The 15565-nt window shown below is 40.1% G+C and overlaps 1 protein-coding gene across 1 annotated transcript in view; it reads right to left on the bottom strand.

The window, feature by feature from the left end:
• Positions 1 to 15565, bottom strand: part of LOC308231375 (guanine nucleotide-binding protein G(q) subunit alpha) — a 129171-nt gene that overhangs the window by 27632 nt on the left and 85974 nt on the right. The window contains exon 3 of the mRNA XM_080636703.1: positions 2271 to 2425. Coding sequence (XP_080492829.1) covers positions 2271 to 2425 — 155 coding nt within the window. The remainder of the gene's footprint in view (positions 1 to 2270; positions 2426 to 15565) is intronic.

Genomic DNA, 15565 nt, shown 5'->3' on the forward strand with positions numbered 1-15565 from the left:
AAATGAATAATCTCCGCTTACCTGATGTGCTCTTGACTTTATCACACAGAAATCTAGAAATTGCTTTTCAGAACAACATTAATATCTGAACTTTGGAGCATTCAATTGCAAGGTAAGAGAATGGAATGCATTTGCTGAGCCGCTAAGTGGTTCAAATCAACCTCTAGGCTGCAGGAAGTTTTCCTTCTTAGACCCTGCCCTCCCATCTTGTGATAAACACACATCTGATGTATTTTTTCAGGGTACCAGCAGTGGGTGTAAAAACATCAAAAGCACAGCTAACAGTGACAAAGCAGGTCAACAGATGACAGAAAGTATAGAAACATACAGGGTATATTAAAAAACAGAGTTTAGAAACTATAAAAAACCCTGCCATAAAATACAGAGGAAGAGATTTAGGAAGACAATGTGTCGGAAAAAAAACCAATATAGGGAACAGACCGAAAATACGACTACTATAAAAACACGGGAAAAAACTTCTGTGAAGATGAGAGTCTCATGCAAGAGATGCATGAATAACATGTGTGGTATTGACATGTTTAAAAATACTGACACATTCTCACAAAGTATATTGACACGTGCTTACAAGAGATCTGGTGGACAACAAACCATTTTGGTTTACCCATCAGGTCAGAAGAAATTATCAAGACTCACAACATCAGTTGGGCACAAGGGAGTTTATTCTAGCTTACTGCCTTGTGAATCTCAGCAGTAACTTTTAAGCATTTTGTTTTCTTGCTTTGGGACAGGAATTACAGATAGAAAATTCTGTTTGGGTGTTTTCTTGCCAAACATACAAACATACATACATATTTTTGGAACAACATTCCTTTAGTTTTTGCTAATTGCTTTTACGGGAAGAAACCCTACCTGCAAGCATAAATATAAGGGAGGCCCTTCTAAAGACTTATATACAGTGATTCACAATTCTCATTTAAAACAGATTTTGCAGAAATCCATATTATGAACTATAACAGATTAAAGTTACCAAATCTGCAAAAACTCATGTTAAATTGCCAAACAAGCTGAGCTTGAAAAGTAACCAATTAACTAGTACATTTGCCTTTTGCAAGTCAATGACTGGCAATTTGCTTCTACAGCTTTGTGAATTATTTCCTGCTATTTTTAATAAAAAAGATACACATAGTGACAATTTCATTAGACCTAGGTCAAAACTACGGTATTCAGCACAATCTGATCTGAAGTAGCATTAGATTACTATTTCCTACTTTGGAGAGTAAGTAATTCTGGTTTTATCCTCTGACACACACAGAATACCTATGTGTATTTCAACTTTAAAAACAGCATCACATCTGTTGTGGAAACAAAGTTAGGACCTACAAATCTAAGAAATCCAAAGTGTAAGACAAGCTTTGTTTCACCTTCCACTTATGCTTGACACTCATTTCAGTATGGAAACAATGTGAATGTACATTGTCAGTAACTTGTTTCTTAAATTTTCTTTTCACCTTTTATGCACTCTACAGTTTTTCACTTTATGCAGTATTCTATTTGTTTTCTTAACACTAAAGAACAAAACACAGTATGGTACCTTTATGGGGAAAGTGAGAATCCAAACAATTAAGAGAGATCCCACTGTGCTTTGCACTACTTTGCACCAAAGCATGCCTACAGAAATGATAAAAGTGATAGGTTGGGAAGCTAACAAGCTCACAGGACAGCAAACTACATAGAGTAACAGGAACCTATGCATAGGGCAAACATGGCAGAAGAACATGGTATGGTGACAGCACTGGAGCAAATCAGAGAAGACCTACATCATGTATCTGTTGTTCTTCAGCTGACTAAATTGCATCAGCAAGATACAAATGAGTTCATCTTGACTAAATCCCATATGAAGTCTTGTGCTAGGCCAGAACCCTCAGACTACTCTGCACATAAATGTCATGCCAGACCTCCGATTTCCAGCTTGCATTTGTGAGTGTATGTTGAAGGACAGTAAGGGCTTGAACAGGTATAACAAAAGAAAACAAAACCATCACTAACTAACCATGCCTAGTTAGAATCTTCAGGTGATCACAAACTGACACCCTGCAAAAAAACCACAGACACAATCCTGCACTAGATGTACTCCTCTCCTTAAAGTGTCCTCTAAAAACAATTTAGTAAGTATATAATTCAGGTATGTTTGTGCTGCATACGCATACAAACATGTAAACAGATATATAGTATAAGAACCTAAAAAGTAAAAATTACTTTGTTAGAAAGAGAGAATGAGACATAGTTTTTTGTAGCCACCGTGTACTTACTATTTAGTTGAATCTGACAACTGATATTCCCGTCGTCTATCGTAACACTCCTGAATTCCAGGGTCACTCCATAAGCTTCTTATTGCATCTACATAAGGATTCTCAAAAGTTGACACCTTCTCTACATCGACTTCTCGAACTAACTGTGCATGAGCCTAATTCAAAACAAACAAAACAGTAAAATTTATTTCGTTTTCTATGTTTGCAGATAGCTCATATACAGTGAATGGGATTAACAAGACTAATTTTTCATACTGGCCATAGCCCCAACATGTATATCCAATTTGAAAAAAAGCAAGTATCACAAAGAAGGATGGGAAGATGGAAAAAAAAGACAACCTCAGTTCCTGAAATAAGCTAAAACAGAAAAAAACCTTCCTTTTTAATGTAAAGTATATAGATCTCAACATGCATCAGCATATTATTTACTTTTCATGCTAAAAGACACTGTTAAACAAAATACCTAACATCCATTCTACCAGTGAAACCACTTATTAGTGAGGGAAGCTGGGACACCTGAACAACATATAAATAGAAAAGACAGTAAATTTCCAAAATATTCAAAGATGGGTATTTTAATAAAATCTGTATCCATGTGAATGAACTTAGTGATGATGTAGGAAGAAAACATTATTGCTGATTTATTGGGGAAGACCTTAAAGACAATGGTGAATGAATGAGAATAAATAAGACTACTGAGTAAATTACAAATGAATGATGATAAAGTGTGTTCAAACACAGTGTTAAATATGATATTATGACAAAAAGTGAAGTAATAAACTTGGGTTTTAAATAAAATACGGGTCCTTATTTCACACTATGCTTACCCCAATCCAATAATATTTAGATGAGGTAGATGAAACTTTCATATTAAAATTTCTATTTAATTAGGATAATTTTGAAGAAAGCTTTAATTTTTAATTTTTTAGGTACAATCTTAAGAGTATATAAAACATGCTTTTTAAATGATAACTAGTTAACCAGTATGACAGATTTAGAATCTGATGGTAGATAACAGAATGGGAAGGAGAGAAGGAATTTGCTTTTCAGAGAAATTGATAAAAAGATCTTAATGTTACCAGAAGTGTAACTAAAGTTACCACTGAAGAAGAAAAGCAGGATTATTAGAAATAGTCTCTGGTTTCAATCTACACTATAAATTATGGAGTTTCTTGAAAAGTAACATCTAAAATTAGGGGTTGCTAATAGGAAATAATCCCTAACAAATCCTACACCTTCTAAATACTTAGAATATTGGTAAAGCCTGTGGAGTCAGAACTACCAAAGAAATACAGCAAAATTATTTCCAATTTGTCCTGGCAGTACTATGCACAAAATTTGGTAACAAATACATGAGCATATATATCTGTCTAGAAACACATACCTATGCAAACATACATACACACACATGCAGAGAAGACAGCAGATGAAAACTTGGTCAAGGAAATAACCTTGAGGGATTGAAGTCTCATATCCAGTCTTTGAGGTGATGACACAAACCTCTTTCTATTTTAATTTAGGTAAAAATATGTTGGAAGGACTGTTGTTATTTTCTAATAAATTCATCCTCTGTTTACACACATACAATCCTCACCCCTTTTTTGATAATCTAGGAGAATGATGATACTGCTCATTACTGAAAGTATTATGCTGCAATAGTTGTTTACTCTAGAAGAAATAAACCCCTTCAAGTTCAACATGAAAAATGTGTGTCTTAGGGGTGAGTAGAACATACGTTCTTCATTATCAGAGCCCCAATCTCCAAAGTCCTAACAAAGCATACTTTCTTCCAGATCATGTCCAAAATGTCTGACAAATCATGAAGAGTCACTACCTTCTCACAGCAAATAACAAGAAATGGTACTCTACTATGTAAACACAAGCCCAATGTTCTTGTGAAACAGGGTAGTTTAATTATCTTCTATCTTATCAAGCTTAGTTCTGTATTCTGTTGCCCTTAGTACTTCCAAAAGAATGATGCCCTGAATATTTTCCCACAGCTTGTGACAAACTGATAAAATAATATATTCAGGCATTTGTTTTTGTCCTGAACTCTAAAATTACAGCTAAGTGATATCAAAACGCTAACAGAGCCAAAAGACTAACTTATTATTCAAAAGCTTTCATTTTAAATCTGTCATAACTTAAGTATTTCCCTGACAGTTCCCTAAACATTCTATAACAGGTGCTCAAGTATTCTACCTTGGTAGATGACAAAATCTTAAATGGTAATTGCTTTATTCTCTTATCTTGACTTAATACTACATAGTTGTCCCAGATCTTGCATTGGTTTATCAGTTCTGTATGTTCTGCCATACAATTAATATGACATCGCACTGTTTGACAAAACTCAATAAACTATGATATATGCCAAGAAGCTGCATCCATCAAAAAATTGATTCACTTTTTTAAAAACAAACAGCATTTCTGCAGTGCTTCTGCTTCCCTGGGAAGACTCAATGACCATTTGCACCCTACCAATATACTGCTCTTCATATCAGTGCTGCTTCTCTTAAAAAAGTAATACCCCTTCATATAGATCATAGAATCATAGAATAGTTAGGGTTGGAAAGGACCTTAAGATCATCTAGTTCCAACCCCCCTGCCATGGGCAGGGACACCCCACACTAAACCATGTCACCCAAGGCCTCATCCAACCTGGCTCTGAACACCGCCAAGGATGGATCAATCACAACCTCCCTGGGCAACCCATTCCAGTGCCTCACCACCCTCTCAGTGAAGAACTTCTTCCTTATATCCAATCTAAACTTCCCCTGTTTAGGTTTGAACCCGTTACCCCTTGTCCTGTCACTACAGTCCCTCATGAAGAGTCCATTCCCAGCATCCCTATAGCTTCCCTTCAGATACTGGAAAGCTGCTATGAGGTCTCCACACAGCCTTCTCTTCTCCAGGCTGAACAGCCCCAACTTTCTCAGCCTGTCTTTATGAGGGAGGTGCTCCAGTTCTCTGATCATCCTTGTGGCCCTACTCTGGACTTAAAACAATTTAAAACAACTGCTATCAAAACAATTGATCCTTTACTAAGTAAGACTCCAGTGACTTAGAAGACTCACATTATGTGTAGAGCATATTAACAAACTTGTTCATGTGGGTTTTTGTTTGGGTTTTTTTTTTTTGGTTGTTGTTGTTGGGTTTTGTGGGCTTTTTTTCTTTTTTTTTTTTTGTCTTGAAAAGAAAACAATTCAACAACTTGGCCTAGTATTAAAATAAGATCATGCTTCTTACAACTTAACCCTGCTTATACTCAATGACAAATATGTCTAGTCCACACCACACACAAAGAGCTTTAGAAAAGGCTTTTGTGGTATTGCTTAGATTTGGACTATCTACCTTTTTACATATCGTCTAGATTATTTTTATTCAAAAGACTGCTGTTAACAGTATTTTACATGGCTGGGCCCAATTAATTTTACCTCAGAAGAATGGACAATAGTAACAGACAAATAATGGAATGGAATATGCATAACAATTATTCCTTAGGGGATATAAAGAACTGATCAAATGATACTGGTTAAACTGTATCTACCTCCCACATCATCGTGACTATATTCATCATGTGATAGATGTTTTTTGTAACATTCATTCGCATTGCTTTTCCTTTCCTTGAACGCTCGTCTAAATATCGTCTGTTACAGGAATAAGCAATTGCTGAGATAATGTAACAGAGCTGTGCCACAACTTTTTCTCTACTTTCTTTCTTAATAGCAAATTGTAGGTTTCAAATCTTTATTAATCTTCAGCTATGCCTTCTTGTTCCCAGAGGTACTACACTTCCCTGTAGACAACAATTTTTCTTTCTTCCAGAGTCTTTGCAAGGCAACATCTTTTGCTGACTTTCAATTTCTGGTGGCAGAGACAAAGATGAAAATACAGGAACTCATCTATGGGCTTAATTTTTCCCTCCATTTGCCCTGATACAAATCAAAACTAATTCTAGTGAAACCTTTTGAGACAGAGATGCATAAATTTAACGCAGAAGAAGAATCAACAATGTAGAATGTGTGGTGTTGCTATTGCTAATTACTGGAGTTATTTTCCTTCCAGTAATATAAATAGCAAATTTGGAATTTAACTTCTGATATTAGCATTCAAACATGGCAAAAAAAAAAAAAAAAAAAAAAAAGAAGAAAATAATCTAAGGACTCATCAATAATCCAGTCCATGCAACTACAAATGCTACTGAGTACTGCTCAGTCTTTACTAATCCTTTTACTTTACCCAAAAGTTTACATTTTTGGGGTGTGGACAAAAAGAAAAAGAAGAACAAGTCAAGCTTGTTCTCCCTGAGAAAACTGTACCTTCTTAAGAGTTCTCTCTTTTGGGACACCAGTAACTGTTATCACAGCATTAAAAAACACTAACAAAACCAAAACCCCCAAACAACAGACAAAACTGAAGGAGTATGTAAGTACCACCAAATTGAAACTGGTCATTAAAATGTTAATTCCTAGTGCAGATGCAACGTTCCATGAACAAAATCTAGATAGTGAATATGGCTTTTCAGTCTCAATACACTTTTTACATCAGCAGTAAACATTTTCCATGGCCTTCTGGGAATAAGACTACTTGTAATGATTCAATATTATTTGCCAGAAATCTTACAAATTCTTTTTAGCAAATCACATCTCCCAAATTTAAGAGATACCTCACTGATTTCTACAAGCATCTTAAATACTTGCAGAATAACAAAAATAGAATTTTGGGAACACTATTGGATTCTAAAACCAGGGAGTCTGAGAAGATACCAAAACAATGATGATTTTTCCTTTTTCATTCCCCTCATAAAACTACTGCCAGTGTTAAAAACTAATTCTGAGCTTTGCTAGCATTATTAATATAGTTTTATGCTGGTGTTTCTGCCAATATTCTTCTGGCCACAACCCATTAGTGTAAGTACACATTTTTTTTTTAATCTCTAGGCTTCATCAGTTTTCTTATTATCTTCTTAATAAAACACAGCTTTCTTGACAGCTCTGATGCTTCTTAGGGACTAACTGGGCCAGCCAATGGGACTGAGCCTGTATTCTCTCCGTGTGTGCATGAACCATTTTGAGCCTTACACAGTGGCCACAATCAATGTAGCAGGCACAGGAAAAGGTTCGTATTTTTATATTCTTTTTGATATAGCCTCTGTAATTTCCCAAATCAGCACTTCAACCTACCTACCTACAATCTGTTTATATGAGGGAAGACCAGGCAGAAATACTTGGTCTATTTCAAAACAAATGCCTCTGGGATCTTAAATCCACAGGAGAAAGCAATATGCTTGAGACACAGCAAGCAAAGCTTTTCCTCTAGCTGATTTTAAGATGCTTTTTTGCTGTTGTTTTTGGGTTTTGTTTAGTAGGACTCAGAGAAAGCTTGGGAAGTTGCTAAATAAATAAGAAATTTATTTGTATACTGCCATCAAAACCATGAATTTTCTTGCTGGCTTGCTTACTTTTAAGCTGCACCAGGCATGGAAGACAAACACTGAAAAGTCACTCCTACAGGGCTGTGACCAGGACATTCAAGCAAGCTTTTACTGAGAATTTTCTCAGAATTTCTATATAGATAATAAAAAAGGTTTCTGAAACTTACATTTTAAAGGTCATGTTATCACTATAGCCCTTCTTGAAAAAAAGCTGGATTACCTCTCTTGCTGTTAACACAGCATTAGAAATACAATGAAGTAACTTCTTGTCATCCCAAGCAGATTCTCTTACAAGTGTTAAGAGACGTGAGTCATGCCAAAGGAGAAGACAGGCAAGGTTCAGTGTACAATTTAAATACAGAATCCACATCTTCATAAATGTACTTTGTTGCAGTTATCATACTATTCTATACTGAAGTTTCCAATCCTCTTTTTATAAATGAAAGGTTTTGATAGCAATAAGGGGTTTTTTAAGTTAAGACAGAAGAGTAAAAAGATGATATCTGACCATGTTATATCAGTCCTATCTGATAACTTATTCACTCAGTGTGAGTAACTGTTAGAAAGTTAGCTGAGTTATAAAATTTAAGTATATAAAGAGAGTTTTCCTGTATGAAACATGAGATGCCCTCCTATGACATGGAATATATGCATTGTTTACTTAAGGAAAGGAAAGCCATGGTATGGTCCAACTGAAGCAGCACATTGTATATACTGTTTATAGAAGAAATTGATCTAAAGAGCCCAAAGCTAATACAGACTCATTCGGCTACGGCAAATCATAGTATGGAGCAACAAAAGGGTGTGATTATTTTTCTACCTACTGTCCAGCTTTCCTGTTTTCTATATATAAGGTTTAGGTTACCTGGCCATCACTGTTAAGCTGTTGCCTATCAAATAAAACCAACATAAATTGATGATTAACATTACTGTTACTTTGAAAGACTATCTAATTCCATGTTAACAGCCTGAATTACCACTTCTATCACTATTCACCCCATACCTATTGTAATACTTCCATCAACTGAAACAACTTCTTCAGCCAACATTTCTGGCAATCAACATTTATAGAACAATACAGGTTTTCAAGACAAAGGAGACAACAGAAAAACATGTAGGAAAACAGAAATGAAGCATCCATAAGCCATTCCCTCTCTACCAAAAGGACAAAGAGACAGATGAAGCAAGACAAATCAGTCCTTCAGTGATCTCAGGTAACTTCAACTGTTAAAGCATTCGGCATATTTTCCTCTACGACGAATGCTACGTTTTGGATATTCATCCTAATTTTCTTTCTTGTTATTCTAAGCAGAGTAATTTACAAAATCTCTGGTAAAATAATAGATCAAGCCAGATCCAATATGATAAAAATCTTCATTAATTCATATCTCTAAGAAAACAATACTGACTTTTAGATTTTTGTGTTATATAACATGCTATTTTAATCTGAAAATCTCAAAACTGGGTTACATCAACAAGGCCATCACCAGCAGACATAAAAGACCTGCACTTGTCAGGCCACACCTGGAATACTGTGCTCAATTTTGCTCCCCTCTATACAAAAGAGATGTGGATAGGGTGTGGAGGACCCAGAGAAAGGTCACAAAGATGATCACAAGACTGTGCAGCCTGCTGTGTGAGGAAAGGCTGAAGCACTGGGTTTGTTTAGCTTAGAGAAAAGAAGGGTCAGGCAGACCTTATCACCATGTTGCAGTATAAAAAAAAGGTGGCTAACAAAGAAGACTGAGACTACTTTTTGCAAGGAGTCACATGGAAAAGACAAGAGGTAATAGGTACAAGTAAGTCCTGTGACATGCCTGTTGCGCACAAGAGGGACATTTTGCACAAAGAGATCAATGAGTCATTGGAATAATCTCCCCAGGGAAGTGTTGCAGCATTGGACACTTTTAAGATTCAGCTGGACAGGGTGCTGGAACATCTAGTCTTGGTCATGCTTTAGCCAAGAAAGGTTGGAATAAATGATTCTTGACATCCCTTCCAACCTGGTTGTCATGGTTTAAGCCCAGGCCGTAAATTAGAACCACGCAGTCTACTTCCCCCCCACCCCCCACAGGGATGGGGAGGAGAATCGAAAGAATGTAACTCCCACGGGTTGAGATAAAAACAGTCCAGTAACTAAGGTATAACACAAATCACTACTGCTGCCACCAATAATAATAATGATAAGAGAAATAACAAGGGAAGAGAATACGATACCACCCGCCGGAAAAGAGAGCCCGACAGAAAAGAGAGTGTGCCCTTCCGGGCAGCTCCCAGTTACATCCCCTGGCATGACGTGCTGTGGTATGGAATACCTCTTTGGCTAGTTTGGGTCAGGTGTCCTGTCCCTGCTTCCTCCCGACCCCTCCTCCTCCCTGGCAGAGCATGAGACTCACAAAGTCCTTGGTCAGTCTAAACATTGGTGTTATCAGCTTTGTTCCCAGGCCAAAAGTCAAAAACACAGTGCTGCAACAGCTACTAAGAAGGAGAAAAACTGACTGCTACTGCTGAACCCAGGACAGTATCCACCCCTTATTCCATACCATTCACATCATGCTCAGATCCCACATTTTCCATATACCCTCACTCTCATCTCAGTGCACTGTTATCTTAGTGCATGGACCAATTCCTATAAAGCTACTGAGTCCATTCGGTCCATGATGTTGGGCTCCATCTCTTGTAACAGTCTTTCAGGGCAGGAGAGGCTGTGTGCAGTGTTGGATCGTTGCCTGCTGATGCTGATCGTTCCTTTACTGTAGAACTCGTCCGGTTCTATCAAAGTTCATTCTCTGTTGGGATGATGGTCGGAGGGAAGTCAGGGCCAGTCCCTGGTGCCCTGCAGACTTCTAGTTGATGGGCTATAAAAGTATTACATAGCAGGCAACAGCATACAATTGAGTTCATTGGCTGTTTTCCCCTAAAATCAAATCCCCTTGAGGTACGCATCAGACTTCCCCATCTTCCCGCATTACCCACCAAGTATATCCAGGTCCCTGAGCAAAAGCAATCCCACGAGTGGGTTTGCCTTTACCTGAAGCAGGAATAACCCAGACTGTCTTCCCCAGCAAATTCTTCATGTGCACCACAGGAACTTTGTCCCCCTCTACAATATGTAAAAGTTCTGACTGGGCTGGGCCAGCCCTCTTGGCAGATCCTCTGGTGTTGACCAACCAGGTTGCCTTTGGTAAGTGTGTATCCCAATGCTTGAAAGTTCCCCCACCCATTGCTCTCAGTGTAGTTTTTAACAGCCCATTGTACCGTTCGATTTTCCCAGAGGCTGGTGCATGGTAGGGGATGTGATATACCCACTCAATGCCATGCTCTGTGGCCCAAGTGTCTATAAGGTTATTCCGGAAATGAGTCCCATTGTCTGATTCAATTCTTTCTGGGGTGCCATGTCGCCACAAAATCTGGTTCTCAAGGCCCAGGATAGTGTTCCGGGCAGTGGCGTGGGGCACAGCGTATGTTTCCAGCCATCCGGTGGTTGCTTCCACCATGGTAAGCACATGGCGCTTGCCTTGGCGGGTTGGTGGGAGTGTGATATAATCAATCTGCCAGGCCTCCCCATATTTATACTTCAGCCATCGTCCTCCATACCAAAGAGGCTTTAACCGTTTGGCTTGTTTAATTGCAGCACATGTTTCACACTCATGAATAACCTGGGCAAAAGTGTCCATTGTTAAGTCCACCCCTTGATCACGGGCCCATCTCTATGTTGCATCTCTGCCCTGATGGCCTGAAGTGTCATGGGCCCATCTGGCTCAAAATAATTCAGCCTCTCCTGCAGCAGTCTCTGCAACTTGTCGTTGGGGACTCCACACAGCTGCCTTCCGTCTCTGACGCTTCCAAAGCACTGGAGGGGCCCAGTGGATTAGATACTTTCCCATACTGTCCCACACACCGTGACACTCATGGCTGTCCAGCCTTGGGGAAAACCTCTCGGTCCCCCTGTATTGTCTAAACCCAGACAAGACCCAAACCTGACTCTGCTTAACTCTTGGGATCAGACAAAATGGTCGTGGGTAGAACTCACTCTGTGTGTGTGCCAACACGGTGATCCCCATCACAATCAGCAGGCAGGTCCCAAGGGTACCCAAAGGCCATTCAAAACCTTCAGAACTCTCAAATGATGCTGCTGTACTTGTCACTGGGGCTGGTGTAGCTGCTGTGCTTGAAGGCTCTCTCACCACCACCTTCCCTTTTTCTGAGTCCAGATCTTCCTCCTCTGCCTTGCTGGAAAGTGCTGCGTGGTCTCCTGCATCCTCCTGCGGCTCGGGCTCACGGGGCTCGGCAGACGGCTGCTGGGGAATGCTCTCGGCCACCACGGGGCTGGGCTCGGCCGCGGGGCTCGGCTCCTCCGCTGCCTCCTCCCGCTGCTCGGCAGCCGCCTCCTTCCCGTCCTCGACCACCCCCACTTCTTCGACCGGCAGCCGCTCCCTGCCAGCTTCCGGCGCCGCTCCCGCTGCCGCTTGGTCCCCGGGGCCCCTCTCCCAGGCCGCTTCGGCCGCCGCCGGCTCCCGGGGCCGCTCCCCCTCAGCTCCCCGCAGCCTCACAAAGACGGAGGCGAGGACGAGGGCCAGGACGGTGAAGAGCAGCGGGACGGCCAGGTACAAGTCCACGGCCACGTCCATCCCGCCCTGCTGCCAGAGCCCACCCGTATTACAAGCCATTACCATAAAGTACAATGAAACAAGAACCTTAGCCCAAGGCCCACACTTGATAAACACTAACACAGCAAATACTGGCTCTAAGTAAGCAACGACATACAGAAACTGTGACATCAAGAGAAACAACTTTGAGAGCCAATAAATCAGCATTGTGCCTTGGTCAGATCTGTTGTTATCTCAACCCTTCAAGCTCCACGTTGGGCGCCAAAAAGAACTGTCGTGGTTTAAGCCCCGGCTGTAAATTAGAACCACGCAGTCTACTTCCCCCCCACCCCCCACAGGGATGGGGAGGAGAATCGAAAGAATGTAACTCCCACGGGTTGAGATAAAAACAGTCCAGTAACTAAGGTATAACACAAATCACTACTGCTGCCACCAATAATAATAATGATAAGAGAAATAACAAGGGAAGAGAATACGATACCGCCCGCCAGAAAAGAGAGCCCGACCGACCAGGGGACGTGCCCTTCCGGGTAGCTCCCAGTTACATCCCCGGGCATGATGTGCTGTGGTATGGAATACCTCTTTGGCTAGTTTGGGTCAGGTGTCCTGTCCCTGCTTCCTCCCGACCCCTCCTCCTCCCTGGCAGAGCATGAGACTCACAAAGTCCTTGGTCAGTCTAAACATTGGTGTTATCAGCTTTGTTCACAGGCCAAAAGTCAAAAACACAGCGCTGCAACAGCTACTAAGAAGGAGAAAAACTGACTGCTACTGCTGAACCCAGGACACTGGTATTCTATGATTCTGTGAAAACACTTCACAAAGGTCATAAGTACCACCAGGTGCAGTTGCATAAGATTTTCACAACACACAGGTTAGTAATCTCCAATGGTGAAAGTGTAATCATATTAGTATTTAACTAACACCAATTACCGCTAGATTATTATTACATTTGAGACTAAGATTCAGTCCTCTAGGAGAGACTAATTGTTCCCTTCGAATGGTAACACCTCTTCTGTAAGTGTTTCTAACAAGGTTACTGAGAAAGTACAAAACCGTAAGTGTCTACATCACAATAAATGGCTCTGCTCTCTGGCTCTGTAGGACTATGTTAATTGTGGCTAGGATTTGCAAAAGACTTCATTTCCTTAATGAGTTGACATTACTACAAAGTACTTGCTTGCTTTAGCCATTTTTTGTACATTTAGATTAAGCTGGGTTTTACAAATTTACTGAAAGTCGTAATTCACTGAATCACCACATGGGTAATTATGGGACTCAGGGAAAAAACATGTAATGCTGAACACCCATTTCATCTTTCCAGTTATAGGAGGAACTAAATCAGCCACCTTTTTTCTATAAAACATATCAGTCTTCAGAATGAAACACTAGCCAGATCTCCGAGGAAAAGATCAACCAAAAAGGCATAAAATAGTAAGGCTGCTTTCTCTCCTCTACAGCCTTTGTACAGAGCAAGAATGCCCACAGATCATTCCAGAAACTTGGAAGTCAGAAGACTGGCCTGTCATCTCCTGGACGATTCATGACCCCATACAAAATGGAAGGATAAAGCAACCAAAAAGCACAGCATATTTTCCAATTGCCTAATACCCGATAAACATGCAAGGTCAGGAAAACCTGCAGATTCACTACAAACTGTGGATACATAAGAATGTTACAGTGAAAGACACAGAACTTCTTTTCTCTTTGTTTTGTTAGCTTATTTATTTACATGTCCCTCTTCTGTGAAGAGAGGGTACTTCCTCTGGAATGGGTGGGATAAACACCCCAAAAGTCTGATGTTGTCAAAGGCTACTGTTGTCCCATTACTGAACTCAATTATGAGGCAGAAATTGCTAATAAGTCTGAAATTTCTCTCCAAAAAGTTCTGCAAAAGGTCTAGCAAACTGTCTAGCTGACAGTCAGGAAATTAGAAACCAGATTAAATAGCAAAAACTTTAAGAAATAAGTCATCTGCTTGCTGCCAAATGCCTGAAATGGTGGCTCTTTTGTGAAGCATTCAAAAGACTGAACTTTCCCTGGTTTCAGCTGGGATAAAGTTAATTTTCTTCCTAGTAGCTGGTGCAGTGCTGGGTCTTAGTCTGAGAACAATGCTGATAACACATTCATGTTTTCACTTGTTGCTCAGTAGTGCTTACCCTGGTCAAGGACTTTGCAGTCGTCCACGCTCTGTCAGTGAGGAGGTTCATGAGAAGCCAGAGGAAGCAGACACAGGGCACCTGACCCAAACTAGGCAAAGGGTATTCCATACCACAGCACATCATACCCAGTATATAAAGTGGGGAGAGACATCCAGAAGGCCCAGATCGCTGCTTGGGTCAGGCTGGGTATCGGTTGGTAGGTGGTGAGCAATTGCACTGTGCATCACTTGTGTTTATTATTTCTTTCCTTTCCTCTTTTAATGTATTCTCTCCCCCTGTTATTTCCCTCATCATTAGTACTTCTAGTAGTATTACATCGTACTTTAGTTACTGAACTGTTCTTATCTCAACTCGTGGGATTTACATTCTTGCGACTCTACTCCCCATCCCGCCTGGGGGGAAGGGGATGGCTAAGCAAGCAGCTGCGTGGTTCTCAGTTACCAGTAAGTCTAAACTACAACATAATTTTAGTGGACTGATGGACAATGAAGGCAAAGAACAGTACAAAGCTACCTTATGTTTTGTTATACTGTTATTTGTTTTTATTACTAAAAGCTACTCGCTGCCTAACTTTGTGTAAGATCAGGTCACAAGACAAAGTAGGAAAAAGAGAACCTCATCAACACATTTAGAATGGAAAAGTTAATAAAACAAATCTAATATCACTTTTCTTTAGCAATGTCTTCAGCCTCTGGATCACACTAGGTAATACGCAAAAGATTAATGAAACTAAATTTTCAATCTCATGCATGAAGAAGATTCAATTTTTCTGTGTCAGTTATTTTTAAAAGCTGGGACCTAGCTGCACAGCATACTTCATAGAATCACAGAATCGTTAGGGTTGGAAAGGACCTTAAGATCATCTAGTTCCAACCCCCCTGCCATGGGCAGGGACACCCCACACTAAACCATATGTTTATAGGTTAAAGGTTATAGGTTAAGGCTGCTATGAGGTCTCCACACAGCCTTCTCTTCTCCAGGCTGAACAGCCCCAACTTTCTCAGCCTGTCTTTATGAGGGAGGTGCTCCAGTCCCCTGATCATCCTCGTGGCCCTCCTCTGGACTTGTTCCAACAGTTCCATGTCCTTTTTA

Source organism: Psittacula echo (genome assembly GCF_963264785.1).
Source record: "Psittacula echo genome assembly, chromosome: Z".
NCBI lineage: Eukaryota > Metazoa > Chordata > Aves > Psittaciformes > Psittacidae > Psittacula > Psittacula echo.